The 17,840-nt window shown below is 40.1% G+C and overlaps 1 protein-coding gene and 1 pseudogene across 1 annotated transcript; one reads left to right on the top strand and one right to left on the bottom strand.

Annotated features, from left to right (window-relative positions):
• The first annotated feature begins 221 nt into the window (after positions 1 to 221).
• Positions 222 to 320, top strand: LOC132310752 (small nucleolar RNA R71; annotated as a pseudogene).
• A 15,440-nt stretch (positions 321 to 15,760) lies between these two features.
• LOC132309758 (uncharacterized) lies at positions 15,761 to 16,654 on the bottom strand. The gene is made up of 2 exons (XM_059808043.1): positions 16,532 to 16,654; positions 15,761 to 16,303 (listed from the first exon to the last, which is right to left on the bottom strand). Exons 1-2 carry the CDS (start codon positions 16,652 to 16,654, stop codon positions 15,761 to 15,763), a joined length of 666 nt encoding a protein of 221 aa, XP_059664026.1.
• Positions 16,655 to 17,840: the final 1,186 nt, after the last annotated feature.

The following is a 17,840-nucleotide window of genomic DNA, read 5'->3' on the forward strand; positions in this document are numbered from 1 at the left end:
GTTCGACTTGATGTAAGCCTATGCTCTTCCTACCTTGTGAATTTATACCATTCTTGGATGATAGTGTTCTATGCAAATAATTTTCACTCATGCTTTCATAAAGACGCCACACGTCGTCCTCATGCCTATCAATGTAAGAGCCACCCATGAAAGCATCAACCATACCCTTATAGTTATCCGGTAAGCTCTCAAAGAAGTATTGAACTAATTGCCATTTGGGCATGTCATGATGTGGACACTTCCTAAGCAATTCATTAAAGCGTTCCCATGCCTCATGAAACGTTTCTCCATCCCCATGTGAAAATTCTCAAATTGAGGTCCTCATGGCATTAGTCTTAGAAACCGGATAGTACTTCTTCAAGAAATCTTGTTGCATTTCCGCCCAAGAAGTGATTGAAAAAGGACTAAGATTGTTAAACCAATACTTTACCTTATCTTTTAAGGTGAATGGAAAAAGTTTAAGTCTTAAAACCTCTTCCGGCATGTCCGTATATTTTACGGTGGAACATATTTCAAGAAACTCATCCAAATGCTTATAAGGTTCTTCACTAGGAAGTCTATGAAAGTTAGGAAGCATTTGAATAGTTTGTGCTTTAATTTTATAATGATATGCTCTAAATGGTGGCAATTGAATACATGTGGGTGCATTGTATTCATTAGGCACATAGTGATCTCTTAAAGCAAGAGGTGGATTAGCTACTTGAGGTGCAACATGAACACCTAGGTAATGAATTCCTTGATTAATGACGGGAGGTTGTCGACCATACATTGGCCTTGGCATTCCAAACAAAACTTGGTCTTGTTGTTGTGGTGATTGGATGAATGGCCTTGGCATGCCTAATGTTACAGGCATGTTTTCATTGTGCACATTGGGATGAAGGATACCTTGTTGGTCTATGTGACCAATGTCCTCAATATGGTTATCATTATAGTCATCTATTGATAGATTGGTTCTATTTGAACTTCCTCTTCCCCTAGGATTTCTAATGATATATTCAAGATGCAAATCAAGAAGGGCAAGAGTTGGTCTCAATGAACGATGTCCATGCATGCACAATGCAAAACAACAAACACAAAGAATGACAAACTTTTCAACTTCACAACAATGCAATTAAACTTACTCCACAAACACTTAACCTATGTTCCTATGCTTTAACAAAGATGATGCAAAGAACAATAAAATTGCCTCCACGCGGGCTCACGATTTATCTAAGAATTGAATTATAAGCCTCCACGCAGGCCGACGATTTAACTAAGGAATTGAGTAAAGAAAGTCTTACAAAGGTCCTTTAGCACTTCAACTCCAAATTTTAAAGCTTAGCTTAGCAAATTTTTTTTTTTTTTTTTTTTTTTTTTTTTTTTTTTTTTTTAAGTTTTTAGCATTTTTCCTTTCTTTGCTTGCTTGAATTGAATGCTTAATGGCTCCTTTGCTTGCTTCCTCTCCAACAATGCACCTAGTTAAGTAAGAACAACACAATAAGTAACCAAAAAGAAAAATAAAATTAAAGTAAAAACACGATCAAAAGAGTACAAATCCTAATCAATTCCACAAATCCGATGTTGCCAAATCTAATAAACAAATCCCCGGCAACGGCGCCAAAATTTGACGACTAATGGCCATTCCTTACACGCCAAAATTGATGTAGTGAATGTGCAGTTCAAGGAAAGCTTTTTGGGTCAAGTTTAAATTTATAAAAACCACTACCAACACTACTACTAACGTAGCAAGAGTGAATAGGGATCGTCCCAAGGGATTATAGGGATTGAGCAATGTCGGAGTTGATTATGGAATCGCAATTAGGGCTAGTAGGTCGAGTGATCAAACAATTGGTTGGTTAGTTGATTAAAGAGAAACTAAATTAAACTAAGTAATAGCAAAATAGTGCAATTAAGAGTAAGTAAGAGAGAGAAGAGTCTTAGGGTTTAGAGATCACCACCATGCAATGCATTTCTATATTATTGACAACTGATTAATGAAGGCAATTAGGGTGTTGCAATATTGGTGTGTGTGAATTTGGTTGATTTAACAAGCAAGGATGACTAGTTAAGCATGTATTGTCTAAACATCATGTGAAAGGCACAATATATCTAAGCAATGAAGCATATATTGTCTAAACAACATGTGAAAGGCACAATAAATCAAAACAAGTCATTAATCCTTTCATTAGGCTCATAATCCAAATACAACACAAAATTAGAGACATATGCTACTTGTATTCAAAAGCTTGGAACATCAAACAACAAGGACGGATTGTCCCCCTATTTAACACTACTCTACAACTACACTAAGTCTACACTACTAACATGAAAGTAAACTAGGGGAGAGGAATAATCCATCAAGGAATAAGCATGAACCATCAAGAGAATCACAATAGCATTCCTTTAAGCACTGTGTTTTGACAATTTCTAAATCTATGGCATCAATACACATAGACATGCATCAACAACACAAAATCTAGAGACAAGAACATGAACATCTTATTCTAGCATACGTAGACATATGGATAGAATGAAATGATCAATTGAAAGCATTAAACCACATAAATCATTGAATAAATAAGATCTATACATATCAAAGTGTTAAAACATTAATTACAACACTAATCCCTCAATAATACACAAGATAAAGATATAAAAAGCATTTTTGGGCCTAACTCTAGCCCCAAGAGGATGTCTAGCCACTCATAGTGGGGATGCTCCAACCCTCAAAGGCTAACTCCATGGAAGAGGTTTGCTCCTTGTTGATGAAGATCTCCAATGGTGTCTCTAGCCTCCTCATCTTCTAAACTTCCTCTCCAAGAGATGATATCAAAAATAATGTTTGCTCCCCTTGAAAAAGCAATCCTTATCCTTATATAGATAGGTCAAAATGACACCCAAAATGAGCTGGGGTCGTGCACACAATATTTCCTAATGATTGGATAAAGGATAACTTTCAATGAGATAAAATTTTAACTTTTTCGCACTGGAGGAAGTTTGATCGGTCGAACCTTGACTTTGGATCAATCGAACTTTCTGAGATCGATCATACTGAGGCTGGATCGATCCATCTGGCTAAGCTTTTTGGGAAAAAGACAAATTCGAGATATTTTGGGAGATATTTTTGGGAAAAGGACAAAAGTGGTTAGTGGATGGACAGCTACGGATAAAATTAATCATTTGGATAAGGACAAAAGTGTTCAATCGATCGAAGAATGATGTTGGATCAATTGAACTTGGAGGTTATACTTTTGGGCCAAGGCTTGGATCTATTAAGAAATGCTGGGATCGATCAATATTCGATCGATCGAACATTGGACTTGGATCGATCGAACTTGCTACCTTGCTTCTTTTTGCTTCTTCCTTCCTCCACTTTGCTCCTTTCTTCGTTTAATCTTAGAATTGCTTCAAATAAGCTCTTATTTGGCTGAGTTAGCTTATTTTTGGGATAAGTGCCTAAAAATGGAAATAACACGAAATCAATCTAAAACGGCAAAGTAAGATAGATAAAGGTATTAGAATGCCTAAGCTTAAGGGGTTTAAATACGCACTTTCAGTGCTCATCAAGGTGCTGGAAAGTAAGAATAATAAGTGCAGGACTTGAATTAAATATATTGAAATGCATTACATGAATGTAAAGAGACATGAAATGTAGTAATTGAAGCGTTGTTTTTGCTGTGTGATTTGAATAGGATTTGCAAACTAGCTCTAAGTGCTCTATTTATAGAGTTTTCCATGCATACAGTAGCTTGATGTGTCAACTCCAGCGATTTTCATGTGGCCAAATTTTAGACTGCCAAGTGCCCCATGATCTCTTGGCAGTTGTAACTTCTTCCTTCCATCTTCTCCCTTCTCTGTTGTAGACTTCAGCCGTGTTCTCCACGATCTCAGTTTATGGGTAGTTCTTGTAATATATTTTCCACCTAGTTTCTTCATAGGTTTACATGTGTCCCACGTCTTCATATTCTTCTTCTTTCTGCCACAAACTTCTATTTTCTATATAACTTCTATATGTATCATGAACGTATATAGAAGTTAGTTGTAGACCCACGTTGTCCTCAATTTTAGTAACCTCCTTCAACCAGACCTCTCTTTTTATAACGTCAAGGCTTCCTAAATTTCGGCATCTTTTCATACTGGGCTGGCATCCTCAATTCCTGTAACTTCCCATTTTGAGACTCTCCTTCTAGGTTTAGAGTTCATGGCATCATAGGTTTTCTTTTGAATTTTAGCACCTTCTTTGATTCATCATGGGCTATATTATGGAATATATATATATATATATATATATATGTATATATATGTATGAATATATATATATTCATAAATATAAATCACCTCCTTTTCCTCTGCACCCACGTTTTCCTTGATCCTAGTAACCTTCCTCAACCAGACTTTCCTTTCTGATTTTTGGAATCCATGGCGTTGTTTACTCCTTTGTTTCAGTAACTCCTCATCGTGATTATATTTTAGTACATATATATACATGTATATGTATATATATGCATCCATAAATACAATTTATCCCGCGTTCTTTTTTCTCTTGTAAGCTTGTATTTTGACTTATCAAGTTTAGTAACTGAATATCTGCCAAAAATCCCTACAAAGTAGGAGAGATTTTCGGCACCACGTTCTCCTCTTATTGATTAGTCAACTTTGGTCTTACACTTTTGGTAAGTCTCTATTTTATTAAACCATGATAATAAATCTCTAACATAATTAATATACCATGGTCATGACTATGATAAGCCCAAAAAATTTTGCCAGGTGTAATAAAATTTATCACATGTAGGAAGATATGGGCCCTCGCTTTTTAAAGATGGCAAATCCTAATTGGACTTGCCTTTTTCCTTTAAACAAAAATGGAAACAAAACCTATTACAGGAAAACTATACTGGCCCACTTGTAATATTATATACCTTCCAATAATAATTCATAAGAGTTACGATCCAACATGGTAAGTTCCATTGGAACTCGCCACATGTCGCCTTTCCATTGGGCCAAAAATAATGGAGTAAACAGCACTATTACTAAATACATGTATATGAAAAAAGAAATTATATTTATAAGTAGTCATATTCATACCGTACCCGTATCCTACTTTTTTAGAATTTAACGAACGTGTCAACAGATTCTTGTCATATCGTATCCGTGTTCTGTGTCTGTACTACATAAGTAGACACTAATTGTGACGGCCCTGGTTTTTCAAGCCAGTGCGTCCTATGATGAACCGAAGTTGACCCGATGGCTGATCCAGATGCAGAAGCAAGAAATAAGACAATAGTCTCCCAAGGCACAACACACCTCTAAGACACTTTGATGACCTTCCATAAGGTCGTGGAACTCAATGAGAACTGACGCGAAAGCAAAAGATTGAAAAAATAACAATTAAGCCCTCAAGGGCAAAATAGTCATTTTTACAAGGAAATGACTTCCCTAGAATGTATAGCATTCTTGAGACACATCCGTGTCTTCCCATAAAGTCACGGAACTCAAAAGAAAGTAACGGAAGCTGAAAGCAAGAAAAACTGGACAAAATAGCCCCAAGGGCAAAATAGTTATTTCTAAAAATATGGATTCGGGTACCATTGAGCATACCATTGGAAAGATAACAAAAAACTAATCAAGATGGACTCAAGAATCGCATGATTCAGAGTCCGAACGAAGGAGAAATGGCAAGACGAAGAAAAGCGAGTACTTAAGGCTAAAAGGGTATACTGGTAATTATCCAAGAAGATCCGGGTACAGCCGAGCACATCGTTGCAAAGACAGCAAAAAATTAGTCAAGCTCAAAAAAAAGTTCACTCGATTTGGAGTCCGAACGAATGAGAATGAGCGAAAACATAAATTGACATCATGACGTCGAGACGAGGCACCACGAGCACTCCACGAGCACCCCATGAGCATCCCACGAGTATCCTGATAAGCACCATGATATGCTAGGGGAAGAAAAAGATTCAGCCAGAACTGAAAGCCGAAACAAATTTTTCTGGAAAAACATGAAAAAGAAACCCCCTCTAAAAATCGAGTTTTCTACCCGACTATGCAAAAGGAAACGAAAAAAACTCACTGGGAAATCCCCAAAATGCCCCTAGATCAGAAGAGGTCAAGAGGGCCAAAAAGCTGCTATAGTAGTTGTCACATCTGAGAGCAAAAAGGGCTATCAAACAAATTTTTCTGGAAAAACACGAAGAAAAAACGCCTTCCGAAATCAAATTTTCTACCCGGCTACATGGGAGAAAATGAAAAAAATACACTGTGAAATGGCCAAAATGCCCCTAGATCAGAAAAGGCTTAAAAACTCAAAAAATGCAACTTTGCACTAAGTATGCATTTGACCCTAAATACATTTCTACGTTAAAACGAATGTGCACGCAAGTGTAATAAATGATTCTAAGCATGCAGGAATGGTCCGCGGCTCCCAAAAAGTCCCGACTCAAAATCCAACCCCCTAACGGCCAAAAATGATAAAAATGAACTTGGAATCGAAATTTTGAAATCCAAAAATATGAAATGGAGTCAAATTATCATTTGGTCCTTGGTCAGACTTCATACATGATTAATATGACTCTATGAAAGAATAAAAACGGAATTCCCACACCCGATGAAAAAGTAATGAAGCAATAACTTATGAATTTTCAAGGTTTTCATAACATTTCATGAAATCAAGAATTACATAAGATGCAATTTAAATGTCATTGGCCTCCAGCCTCATCTCACACAAGTCAAATACATCGTAAAAGGTGTACTTATGTATATATTACATATATGGAATCAAATATACAAGTTTAGACATAAAAGGCTACAAAATGACATTTCATGCTAACATTTGCATGAAATGGAAACTTAAAAGCTACAAGCCATCCAAGGAATGATGAGAATCATATACTGAGTCTTCGTACCTGAAAAATGTCTCCGGTAACTTTGGGGTGAGTAACATAAAGCTACTCATAGGAAATGAGTATACATAGACCTAACATTTTATAATAATATCACTTTAAGGTAAAACATGTTAAAGGGGCTCATGCCACCTAACGTCTATGTCAAAATGAAACAAATGGAGCATCCTAAGCTACCTTATAGCATTTCTAGCATAAACCACATCATTCATGCAATTTAACAACATAGGAGCATATAGTGTAATGCAACAAGACATAGATATTCAAAGTTATCAACTTGTGACCTAAAATACGAAAACAACCAAAATGGTTCATGCCACTGTAGGTGCAAAATTTCTCTCCATTAAAATAAATAAAAAGAAAAATACAACTCACTAAAAAAAAAAAAAGCAATTATAATACTTAGAGAAAAACATATAATGCTCGATGATTTTATTGGAGGTCTAGGCCTCTATTTATAAGAAACAAGGTGGTAGAATTATGGTAGGACTTGCCTGGCTTGTCCTCCAATCTATTCCATACATGACATTCTTTACAATTATAATCCTTTCCTTTTTACAATTCTTTCCATGCAAAACTTTCCTTGCACAGAACTTGCTTTCTTTGTTGAATCCTTTGACTAATAGGACTGGTCTACCTTTAATTAAGGTTGGGTTGAATGTGGGCTGATCCAAGCGATTCGGTAAATGGGCTTGGAGTTCAACCTTAGTGCCCCGGGATGTTGATGTCTTCATTGGGCCTGAATGAGATTGTACGCATCTGGGCTTAGTAAATGGGCCAAATGGCCTCAGTCAGTGATCTATATGGAAAAAAGACTTTACCTGGGCTTGTTCCAGATTGGGTTCTCCTAACTTGGGCTTGATACCGTTCAGGCCCTTGTTGTATATAATATAAATTTGTAGTGTGATGACGTGGACGATTCTTATTGGAGGGGGGATTTTTTCCCTCCACACTTTGCCCCCAATTCCCTCTTTAATTGGGCTACAGCTCCTAATTAAAAGGGAATTGAAGTTGCATGGTTGCCAATTCTACAAAAGGCGGTTCAAGGTGTGTCCATTGCCATTCTGACTAAAAGGCCTCTTCATAGCTCGTTCCTGACTCTGTGACGTTTACTGTGCTTATTGCTTCAACGTGATCTCAGGTTAGTTCCTTATTCATTTGTCTAATTTCTTTCACATCATGAGCTCCTCATCCACTCACGACCATATAGACCTTATAGATTCGGATTCCATACCTTCTTCTTTTCCCAATATCATTAGGATCCCTCCCTCTAGGGTTTCTGACCTCATTAAATTCACAAATGATTCAGTTGTTCAAATGGATGTCTCCCTTCACAAGCTAAAGTATCCACTTCCAGGTCAGATTGTGTGTTTACTAAAGAGGAGAGAAAGTTAATTTTGTCTATTTGGCGTATCAAGTTCTCTATTGAGTCTGTAATAGAAGAATTTGAGATTCCTGATGGGGTAGACATTGTCGAACACACAGAGGGGGATGATTTCAGTTCCGGCGAAGGCGTAGGGGACAATGAATTGCTTCTATCAGTTGGTCACCTTAACGCTCTTCGGTTCCCTCTTCACCCCTTCTATCATCTGGTTTTCAATAAGTTAGGACTTGCGCCTCTCTAAGTAAACCCTAACTTTCTTCGAGTAGTCTTGGCACTTCTAGTTTGCCGAAGTCTTAACTTGACTCTTGCTGACTTACTCATTACCTACACCATCGCCAGGCATGGGACTGAGCCTGGCCGTTTTTACTTCATTTCCCCTCTTCAGTAAAGGATATGTATAGACCTCCCTTCCTCTGAGAAGAAGTGGAAAGAGAGGATGATAATTATGAAAGGGAACTGGTCTGTGGATAAATCAAATACCCTCCTCATTCCTCACAAATTTAGGAAGCTAGGTATAGAATATCCTCCCTTATTCCATGAAAAGTGCTCTGGTTATTTCCCATGTCAAGTTTTATTATTTCGTCATACTTATGAATTTTTTTGTCTTCTTTCAGCAACATTCCTCTTCTCCGCAGCTAAGAAGAGACTTGTTTTTCTCGAAGCATAAGTGTGGAGTGAGCCCCCTTCTGTTGAGGAGTTACTCACTTTATCCAACCTTTAAGAAATTGCTTCCAGTGCCGTAACTGCAGACCTTATGGATTTGGCACTTTCATCCTTTGACAGCTTCCCCTTAACTGAGGAAGAAAAACAAAGAGCTGAAGCTCTGAAGAAGAAAGCTATTGAAGAGCAACCCTTGCTAGTCATTAGGTCGACTGAGCATGAGAAGGAGGTAAATGAACCTCCTCTTAAGAAGATAAGGCCGAACCCTCATTTCAGCAGCAAGGGCAAGAACATCCCCAAAATTAAGGGGAAGAAGGCTGGGGAAACTGACCCAGAGGAGGAAGTCTAGGCTTATGTTCAAGTCGAATCTGTAGAACCTTGGAGACCTGTCTTCTCAAGGGATGACAAGTCAATCCTTCATTCTGGGGATTCAATAATCTCTGATCCCTTTACTGCCTTAGCGATTGCTCGAGGGATGTGGCTACCCAAAGATGAACAAATCATTGGGAATTTGGGGTTGGATCAGCTACTACCATCCGCCCCAGTTGATGTTGTGAAGGTTTATTCTTTTCCTTTTACGTGTTTAATTCTTTAAATTTCTATTCACCGCATATTTACTGATATTGTTATTGTTGATTATGTAGAGTCTGTACCAAACTATTGCGCTGTGTGCCACCATTGAAGCTCAGTCTCTTTCCATTAAGAAATTGGAAAGAGACCTGGGCAATGCTGAGAAGAAGGCTTCGCATTTTGCTATGAATGCGAAGATCGTATCTACGTAAGGGATGTCTACAAGAATCACCTGGCAACTTCTAAGGCTAAGGTAGAGACTCTAGAAGCTGAGGTCTAGCACTCAAATGTTGCTATTGGTACCTGCATTATTGCTGGGAGACAAATGTAAGGACGCTACTCCACTCTTGTGCGCTTATCTAGTGTAAAAGCTTTTAGGTTCAGCTTCAGCCAGGGTTTTAGTGATAAAGCAAAGGATCCAGAAGCCTTTGATGTTGACATGGAAGTGTCCTTCCCTTATGCTAAGGGTCCAAAAGCCTAAGAAGCTGAAGTGCTCTTTGCTGAGATAGTGTAGGCTCATCAAGAGGGTCATCTAGCTCCAAGTTCCTCAAGTCCACCAGCTCCAAAGCCTTTACTCCCCTCAGAAGCTACTCCCAACCCAAATGTGGTTGATACTTTTGACTCTGCTCCCTTTGACCCAAAAAGGAAGTAGGGTTGTGTAATAATTGTTTTGTTTTATTTTATTTTATACTTTGAACTGATGAATGTTAAGATAATGTATTTTTTATCCTGGGGCTGTAATGAGGGCTTCGTACCTCTTATGGTCCGAAGCAAAAGCAGGAGAGATGATAAGAAGGGAATCCCTTTGACCGTTTTATTAATATCTAAGGATGGTTTCTCTGTCTAGGATTCTAACCGTCAAGGGAACCCTTCTTGCCATTGATTCGTATGGCATAGATATATCAATACTTGTTTTCCTTGTATTATTCCGATGTGGGACAAAACTTTCCACGAGTTATATACCACCAGTCCATGTGGGTGTGTTACCATAGAGAATTTTTGCCCGCAGTTGTTGACGTAGCCTCAGACTTAAATTGTCCGATGTGATATACTCTATGGCTACGAGCCTTAAAGAAATTGTACTATACCGAAAACCTGTTGTTCGAAGCGATATGTTCCTCAGCTATGAGCTTGGGAGGAGCTGAATTGTACCAGGCTCTTGAGCTCCGAAACGATGTGTTCCTCGGCTATGAGCCTGAGAGGAACTGTAGTATGCGGACTTTTGAGGTCCGAGTGTTGTGTTCCTCGGCAATGAGCCTGAGAGGAACTATAGTATGCCAGACTCTTGAGGTCCGAGCGTTGTGTTCCTCGGCAATGAACCTGAGAGGAACTGTATTGTGCTAGACTCTTGAGGTCTGAAATGATGTGTTCCTCGGCTATGAGCCTGAGAGGAACTGTAGTATGCCAGACTCTTGAGGTCTGAGCGTTGTGTTCCACGGCAATGAATCTGAGAGGAACTATATTGTGCAAGACTCTTGAGGTCCGAAGTGACGTGTTCCTCAGCTATGAACCCAAGAGAAACTGTATTGTGCCGAACTCTTGAGGTCCGAAGCGATGTGTTCCTCGGCTCTGAGCCTAAGAGGAATTGTAGTATACTGGACTCTTGAGGTCCGAGCGTTGTGTTCCTCGACAATGAACCTGAGAGGAACTGTATTATACCGGACTCTTGAGGTCCGAAGTGACGTGTTCCTCGGCTGTGAGCCCTAGAGGAACTGTATTATGCCGGACTCTTGAGGTCTGAAGCGATGTGTTCCTCGGCTATGAGTCTGAGAGAAACTGTAGTATGCCAGACTCTTAAGGTCCAAGCATTGTGTTCCTCAGTAATAAACTTGAGAGGAACTATATTATACCAGACTCTTAGGGTCAGACGTGACGTGTTCCTCGGCTATGAGCCCGAGAGGAATTATATTGTGCTGGACTCTTGAGGTCCGAAGTGACGTGTTCCTCGGCTATGAGCCCGAGAGGAACTGTATTGTGTCGGACTCTTGAGGTCCGAAGCGATGTGTTCCTCGGCTATAAGCCTGAGAGGAACTATAGTATGCCTGACTCTTGAGGTCCGAGTGTTGTGTTCCTCAATAATGAACCTGAGAAGAATTGTATTGTACTGGACTCTTGAGGTCCGAAGCAACGTGTTCCTCGGCTATGAGCCCGAGAGGAACTGTATTATGCTGGACTCTTGAGGTCTGAGGCCTGATCTAGAAAACTTACCAAGTATGCAAGGCTGGCCAAAGATTCAAAAATAACATGAGGCCAAGAAAGAGAGTAACTGTAACTGAGAAGTCCCCCAAACGTTTGGTTGGAAGACTTTCTTCCACAGAGACTTTCTTTGTGGCAAGCAAATATGGTGTGCTAACTCTATATTTGCTATACATCTCTTGTACTCCTATTCAAGGTGGGACAAGGAATATAATTTAATATGGGCCAAAAACTTGGTACGTTTGGAAAAAAGAATTATTGCAAAGAATGTCCACTGGTACCAAGGTTTTTGTGGGCTGGGCCGTTACTATTACCAGTGGGCCCTCTTTGCAATGCACTGAAATACTTTAATATTTCCTTATATAAATGAATGTACAGAGGTATTCTTTTTTGATGTGGGACAATAATATGATATGAGTTCTGAGCTAAGTAAAGCCTGAATGTTCAATAAGCATTCGTTTGTAATACACATGCACTTTAAAGTATGTTTCCCTTGTGAAAAGACTTGCAAGTACAATCAATAAGCAAAAACAATACGGCTTTGCTTTGTTTGTGAAATATCTTTCTTTTGTTTGTTTATGATAATCTCTTTCTTTTGTCATAATATCAACAATAGGGTGTATGTATCGCCCCGTATGATGAAAAAGAAAGTAGCAACAAGTAATATCCCATATTACTAAAGTAAAAGGAGTAAAGATATGTATTACTTAAGAAACTTTTGTTATGTGGGCCTAGAAGAAGCCATATTTGGAGAGAAAATAGATGTATATTGTCTGTAAAAGAAAAGTAAATAAATCATATTATCTAATGATAGTACCTTTTTAAGTGTATTGCATTCCATGGACGTGCAATTGGACGCCCATCAGCTTCCGCCAACCGGTAAGCTCCTTTCCCTACCACTTCCGTGACTCTGTAAGGTCCAGTCCAATTAGGTTGTAACTTTTTTACATAGGCTGTTTCTTGTTTCAGCACCCAGTCTCCTTCCATAAAACTTTTGAACCTGACTCGCTTGTTGTAACTGTTATGCAATTGTTGTTGGTACGAAGCGAGCCTAATTACTGCGGCATACCTCTTTTCTTCCAAGAGGTCGAGGCTATGCTCGAGCTACTGATCATTATTCCCTTCAAGCACCAAATGGGTCCGAAGAGTAGGAATTGCTGACTCTGTGGGGATGATAGCTTTAGACCCATAGGCCATGGCAAAGGGACTTTCGCCTATTAGCTTTTGTAGGGTGGTACGATTGCCCACAGTACCTAAGGCAGATTCTCGTACCACTTTGACTTGAACTTGTCCAACTTTTTCTTTAGGCAGCTGAAAATGGTTCGGTTAGTTATTTCAGCCTGCCCGTTCCCCTGCGGATAGCTAACTACAGCCAACTTCTGCCTGATCCCATGCTCAGCAAAGAATTTTCTGGTCACTCTGTTGTCCAAGTTCAGACCATTATCCATCATGATAACCTTTGGCACTCTAAATCGGCAGATTATGGTGTTCCATAAAAAACTCTTTACTTGCTTGTGGGTCACACTTGAATAAGCCTCTGCTTCCACCCATTTTGTGAAATAATCCGTGGCTAACAACATGTATTCCTTTTGCTCCACAGTTTTGGGTAATGGACCGACCATATCAATCCCCCATTGAGCGAATGGCCATGGATTCGCCATTGTGTGTAAATCTTTGGTGGGCTGATGTTTCATTGGACCATGTCGCTGGCATTTGTCGCATCTTTTGGCATATTCTTTGACATTCTGAGCCAAGTATGGTAGAAATAACCTTGAGTTAGGACCTTATGTGCCAAGGATCTACCGCCTGAGTGGTTGCCACAATCCCCATCATAAATCTATTTTAGAATCATGAGGGCCTCAGTGGGACTTAAACATTTTAGGTAATGACCTGAGAATGACTTCCGATATAATTGATTATTGATGATAGAATATTTGGCTACGGTGAGCCTAAGTTTCCATGCCTCGGCCTTCTAGTTCGGAAGAGTTCCCTCCTTAATGTAAGCTTTCAATGGATCCATCTAGTATGGTTCGCGAGGAACATCTGGGATCACCATTATCTCCTGCCGAGGGCTTATACTTGGTTCGTCCAAGATGTCAATTGGTATTATCTGGACCAAATCTTCATCTGAAGAAGACGCTGCAGCAGGTAACTGATCTACTTCAGAATTCTCCTCACGAGGTACTTGATGGAATTTGATTTGATCGAACCCTCGCGTGGCACTCTCCACAGCCTCCTTATAAGCTTTCATTCTATCTTCCTTGGGCTGATACTGGCCTGTTACCTAATTCACAACAAGTTGAGAATCACTAAAAACTTTTAGATACCTTACCTAGAGCTGGTTTTCTACCCAAAACCCAGCAAGCAAGGTCTCATACTCCGCCTCATTGTTAGTGGCAGAAAAAGTCAGATGAATTGATTACTACAGCTTGGTGCTTTCGAGGGTTATGACAATGATTCCAGCCCCAGCACTAATCAAGTTCAAGGAGCCATCCACCCAAAGCTCTCATTGTGGCTCAAGAGGACCTGACTCTTCGGGCTTATCCTCATACTCCAAGAGGAAGTCAACCAATGCTTGTCCTTTGTGTGACACCTTTGGTTCGTAGGATATATCAAAGGAGTTACGTTCGATTGCCCATTTAGTTATTCTTCCAGATAAGTCTGGCTTAGAAAGAATGACTCGCATGGGGTAGTTGGTAAGAACTTTGATGCTGTGTGACTCAAAGTAGTGTCGAAGCTTTCTCTTTGCATACACCAATGCTAGTATAATCTTTTCTGCTTTGCTGTATCATGTTTCTGCATCTGCCATTATCTTACTGGTGTAGAAGATTAGATACTAATTTTTCCCTTCTTCTCTAATTAACACTGCACTCGTGGCTATGCTGGAGATTGCTAAGTACATGATAAGAGTTTCACCAGGCTTCGGAGCCGACAGAATTGGGGGTTCAGCCATGTAGCACTTTAGTTGATTGAGAGTAGCCTGCTGTTGAGGTCCCCATATGTCTTTGTTTTTGGACCTTATTGCATCAAAGAATGTTTTACACTTATCTAACAATCGAGAGATGAATCGAATGAGAGCTGCGATTCGACCGGTCAAAACCTGTACTTCCCTGCGGGTTTTCGGTTCTTGATTTTGTATAAGGGCTTGAGCCTGAGCCGAACTCACCTCAATTCCCCTTTTGTTTACAAAATGGTTGAGAAACTGTCCTGAAGAAACCGCAAAAGAGCACTTCAAAGGGTTGAGCTTCATATCATACCTTCTCAAAGTGTCAAAGACCTCTTAGAGGTGCTTAGGATGTTCTTCCTTCTTCACACTTTTGACCACCATGTCATCGATATAGATCTCAACCGTTTTTACCAACATCTCGTCGAAGATCTTGTTAACAAGGTGCTGGTAAGTTGCCCCAGCATTCTTGAGTCCGAAGGGCATGACTCTATAACAGTAGGTGTTATTCTCTGTTATGAAAGCAGTTTTCTCTTCATCTTTTGGATTCATATGGATTTGATTATAGCAGGAGTATGCATCAAGAAATGTGAGCCTTGCAAAACCAGTGGTAACATCAACCATCTGATCTATTTTGGGTATTGGAAAACTGTCTTTAGGGTAGGCTTTGTTAAGATTGGAAAAATCTATGCACACCCTTAATTTTCCATTCTTCTTCTGAACTACCACCACGTTAGAGAGCCATTATGGGTAGTGCACCTCTCGGATGAAGCCCGCTTGAAGTAATTTGCTTATTTCTTCAGCTATAATCCGGTTGTGCTCAGGAGCGAACCTTCTGTGCCTCTGCTTGACTGGTTTGAATGTCGGATCTACCTTTAGGCTATGGCATGAGACTAAAGGATTGATTCCCACTATGTCTGAATGTTCCCAAGCAAATGCATCTGCGTTTCGTCAAATGACATCAATTAAAGCTTTCTTTTCTTCGGCTATGGGGGAAGAACCTATATAGGTGACCTTCTAAGGATCACCAAGGATTACTTCAACAGCCTCCAAAGACTCCTCAGTAGGCTTTGTAGCTTCAGCTTCATCCTCTACTTTCAAATACCTAGGCAGAGGGCTCGGTAATTACTATTTGGACATGCTCCTAGGAGGAGCGATTCGTTGGGGTTGTTTTGCTACCTTCTTTGCTGCATTCTGTGCCAACATATAGCATTCTTTGGCAGCGACTTGATCTCCCCTAAAATTAATAACTTCTTTATCGTTCGGAGATAAGCATCGCATCACTTGATGAAGGGTAGATGGAACCCTGTTCATTCGGTGGATCCAACCTCTTCCCATAATAAGATTATAAGAAGGATGGATCTCCATTAGAATAAAGTTCTCCTTCAGTGTCCTCTTTGTTGTGGTCACAGATAGGTCAATTACCCTGAGAGGGTCCACCTTTGTGCCATCAAACCCCATCAAGGGACTGGAGGTGAGCCAAATTGATGACGACGGAATCTCCAGCTGCTCAAAGACGACCTTTGTGATGATATTGGCACTACTACTTGGGTCTATCAAAACCCTCTTAATCATACAATTCACTACCAAAAGACTGATGACCAACGGATCCTCGTGGGGGAGTTGAACTTTAGATAGATTTCCATCGCCAAACCCAATATTGACGCTTCCCTAAACGATAATATTCACTGAGGATAACCTTCTTAGCTTATGGGCTGTCCTCAGTCGGGATCTATATACCTCCTCTAACTCTTGATCATCCTCTGATCCTCCATGTATTGCATGGATGACCTTCACTTGATTACCTTCGACTTTCCGAGGATTAACCTCCTGGGGCTACACGTACTCCTTTGTTGTGAGGTAGTCTGCCAATTCACCTCTCATTATCATGTTTTCCACCTGCCGCCTAAGGGATCTGCAATCACTAGTTGTATGCCTGTAATCTCTATAGTAAGCGCAGTGCTTGCTCTTGTCTCTCTGCTCCAAAGGTTGCTTTGTTGGCTGAGGGGCTGCAAATTTCATCTTATTTTCTTGGAATAGCCGAGCCAAGGTCGTGTGAAGAGGTGTGAATCTTTCCTCTGTCCTTTGCCTTTTATTAGGTACCAGAGTGACTGGTGCTGAAACGTGTTGGTTTTTCCAGCTTTTTGAATTTGAAACCCTTTCCTAAGGCTTATTCTCTACTGTGACGAGGGTGGCATATTGGGCTCGGTGGGCTACATTCTCCTCAAGTCGGATATATATCTGTGCCTTAGCATTGAGAGTTTGCATATCCGGAGGGGAATATTTAACTAAAGATGTATGGAACTTAGTTCCCTGAATTATTGCAAGCTTGAACGTTTCTATTACGGTAGCAGGATGGCAATCTTCTATTTTCGAAGCCTCCATGTTAAATCTGAACAAGAAATCCTGTAATGTTTCGCCTTTCTTTTGCCTTACAGTGAAGAGGCTAGCAATACTCTTCTTTTGCTTCTTATTTCCGCAATACTGCACCAGGAATATAGTACACAGAGTTTCATAGTCTGGAATAGATTTATGTGGCCTATTCCTGAACCACTCCAATGCAAACTGGTAAGAAAAACTTTGCACATCCATGGATCGTTGTGATCGTCCAGAGCCATCTTTTATGCATAGTGATTTAGGTGCCGAGAAAGATCTCCCGTACCATCAAACTGGGTAAAGGAAGGCATAGTGAATTTCTTAGGTCTGTCAACAAGGTACATATCGTCAGTGAATGGGATCTTCACTAGAGAATTCTTATATTCCCTGGCCATCTCGGCAGGCGTTTGAACTCTCAGGAGTCTCTTCTCATCAAAGGCCTCCTTTACTCCTGCACCAACTGGAATACCATTAGACCATACCATAAGCTTACGGCTGGACTCGGCCTGTTCATCCTGCATATGACGAGGAAGATTGTCCGAAGCAACCGCCTTGGACCTTGTCCTCTGCTCTTACTAAACTTCGTTGGGTTGAGCTTCATTAGGCCAAACCCCATTGACCTGAGGCTCGTTAACCTGAAGAGCATTTTGGTTGGGGGAGGTGCAGCTACATCAACTGGTGGTGGCTGAGGTGTCAACTGAGCCGTAACCATTTGAAGGTTGTCGTTTTGCTGTTGAAGTAATACAATCTGGGCTATGCTGGCTTCGTTCGCCTGACGAAGTGTTTCAAATTGTGTAAGAACTCCTCTCACATCTTTTGCATCAACTCCATC

This window comes from Cornus florida, unplaced genomic scaffold, assembly GCF_030987335.1.
Source record: "Cornus florida cultivar Cherokee Brave unplaced genomic scaffold, ASM3098733v1 CherokeeBrave_3.0.0_Hap2_Chr05, whole genome shotgun sequence".
Lineage (NCBI taxonomy): Eukaryota > Viridiplantae > Streptophyta > Magnoliopsida > Cornales > Cornaceae > Cornus > Cornus florida.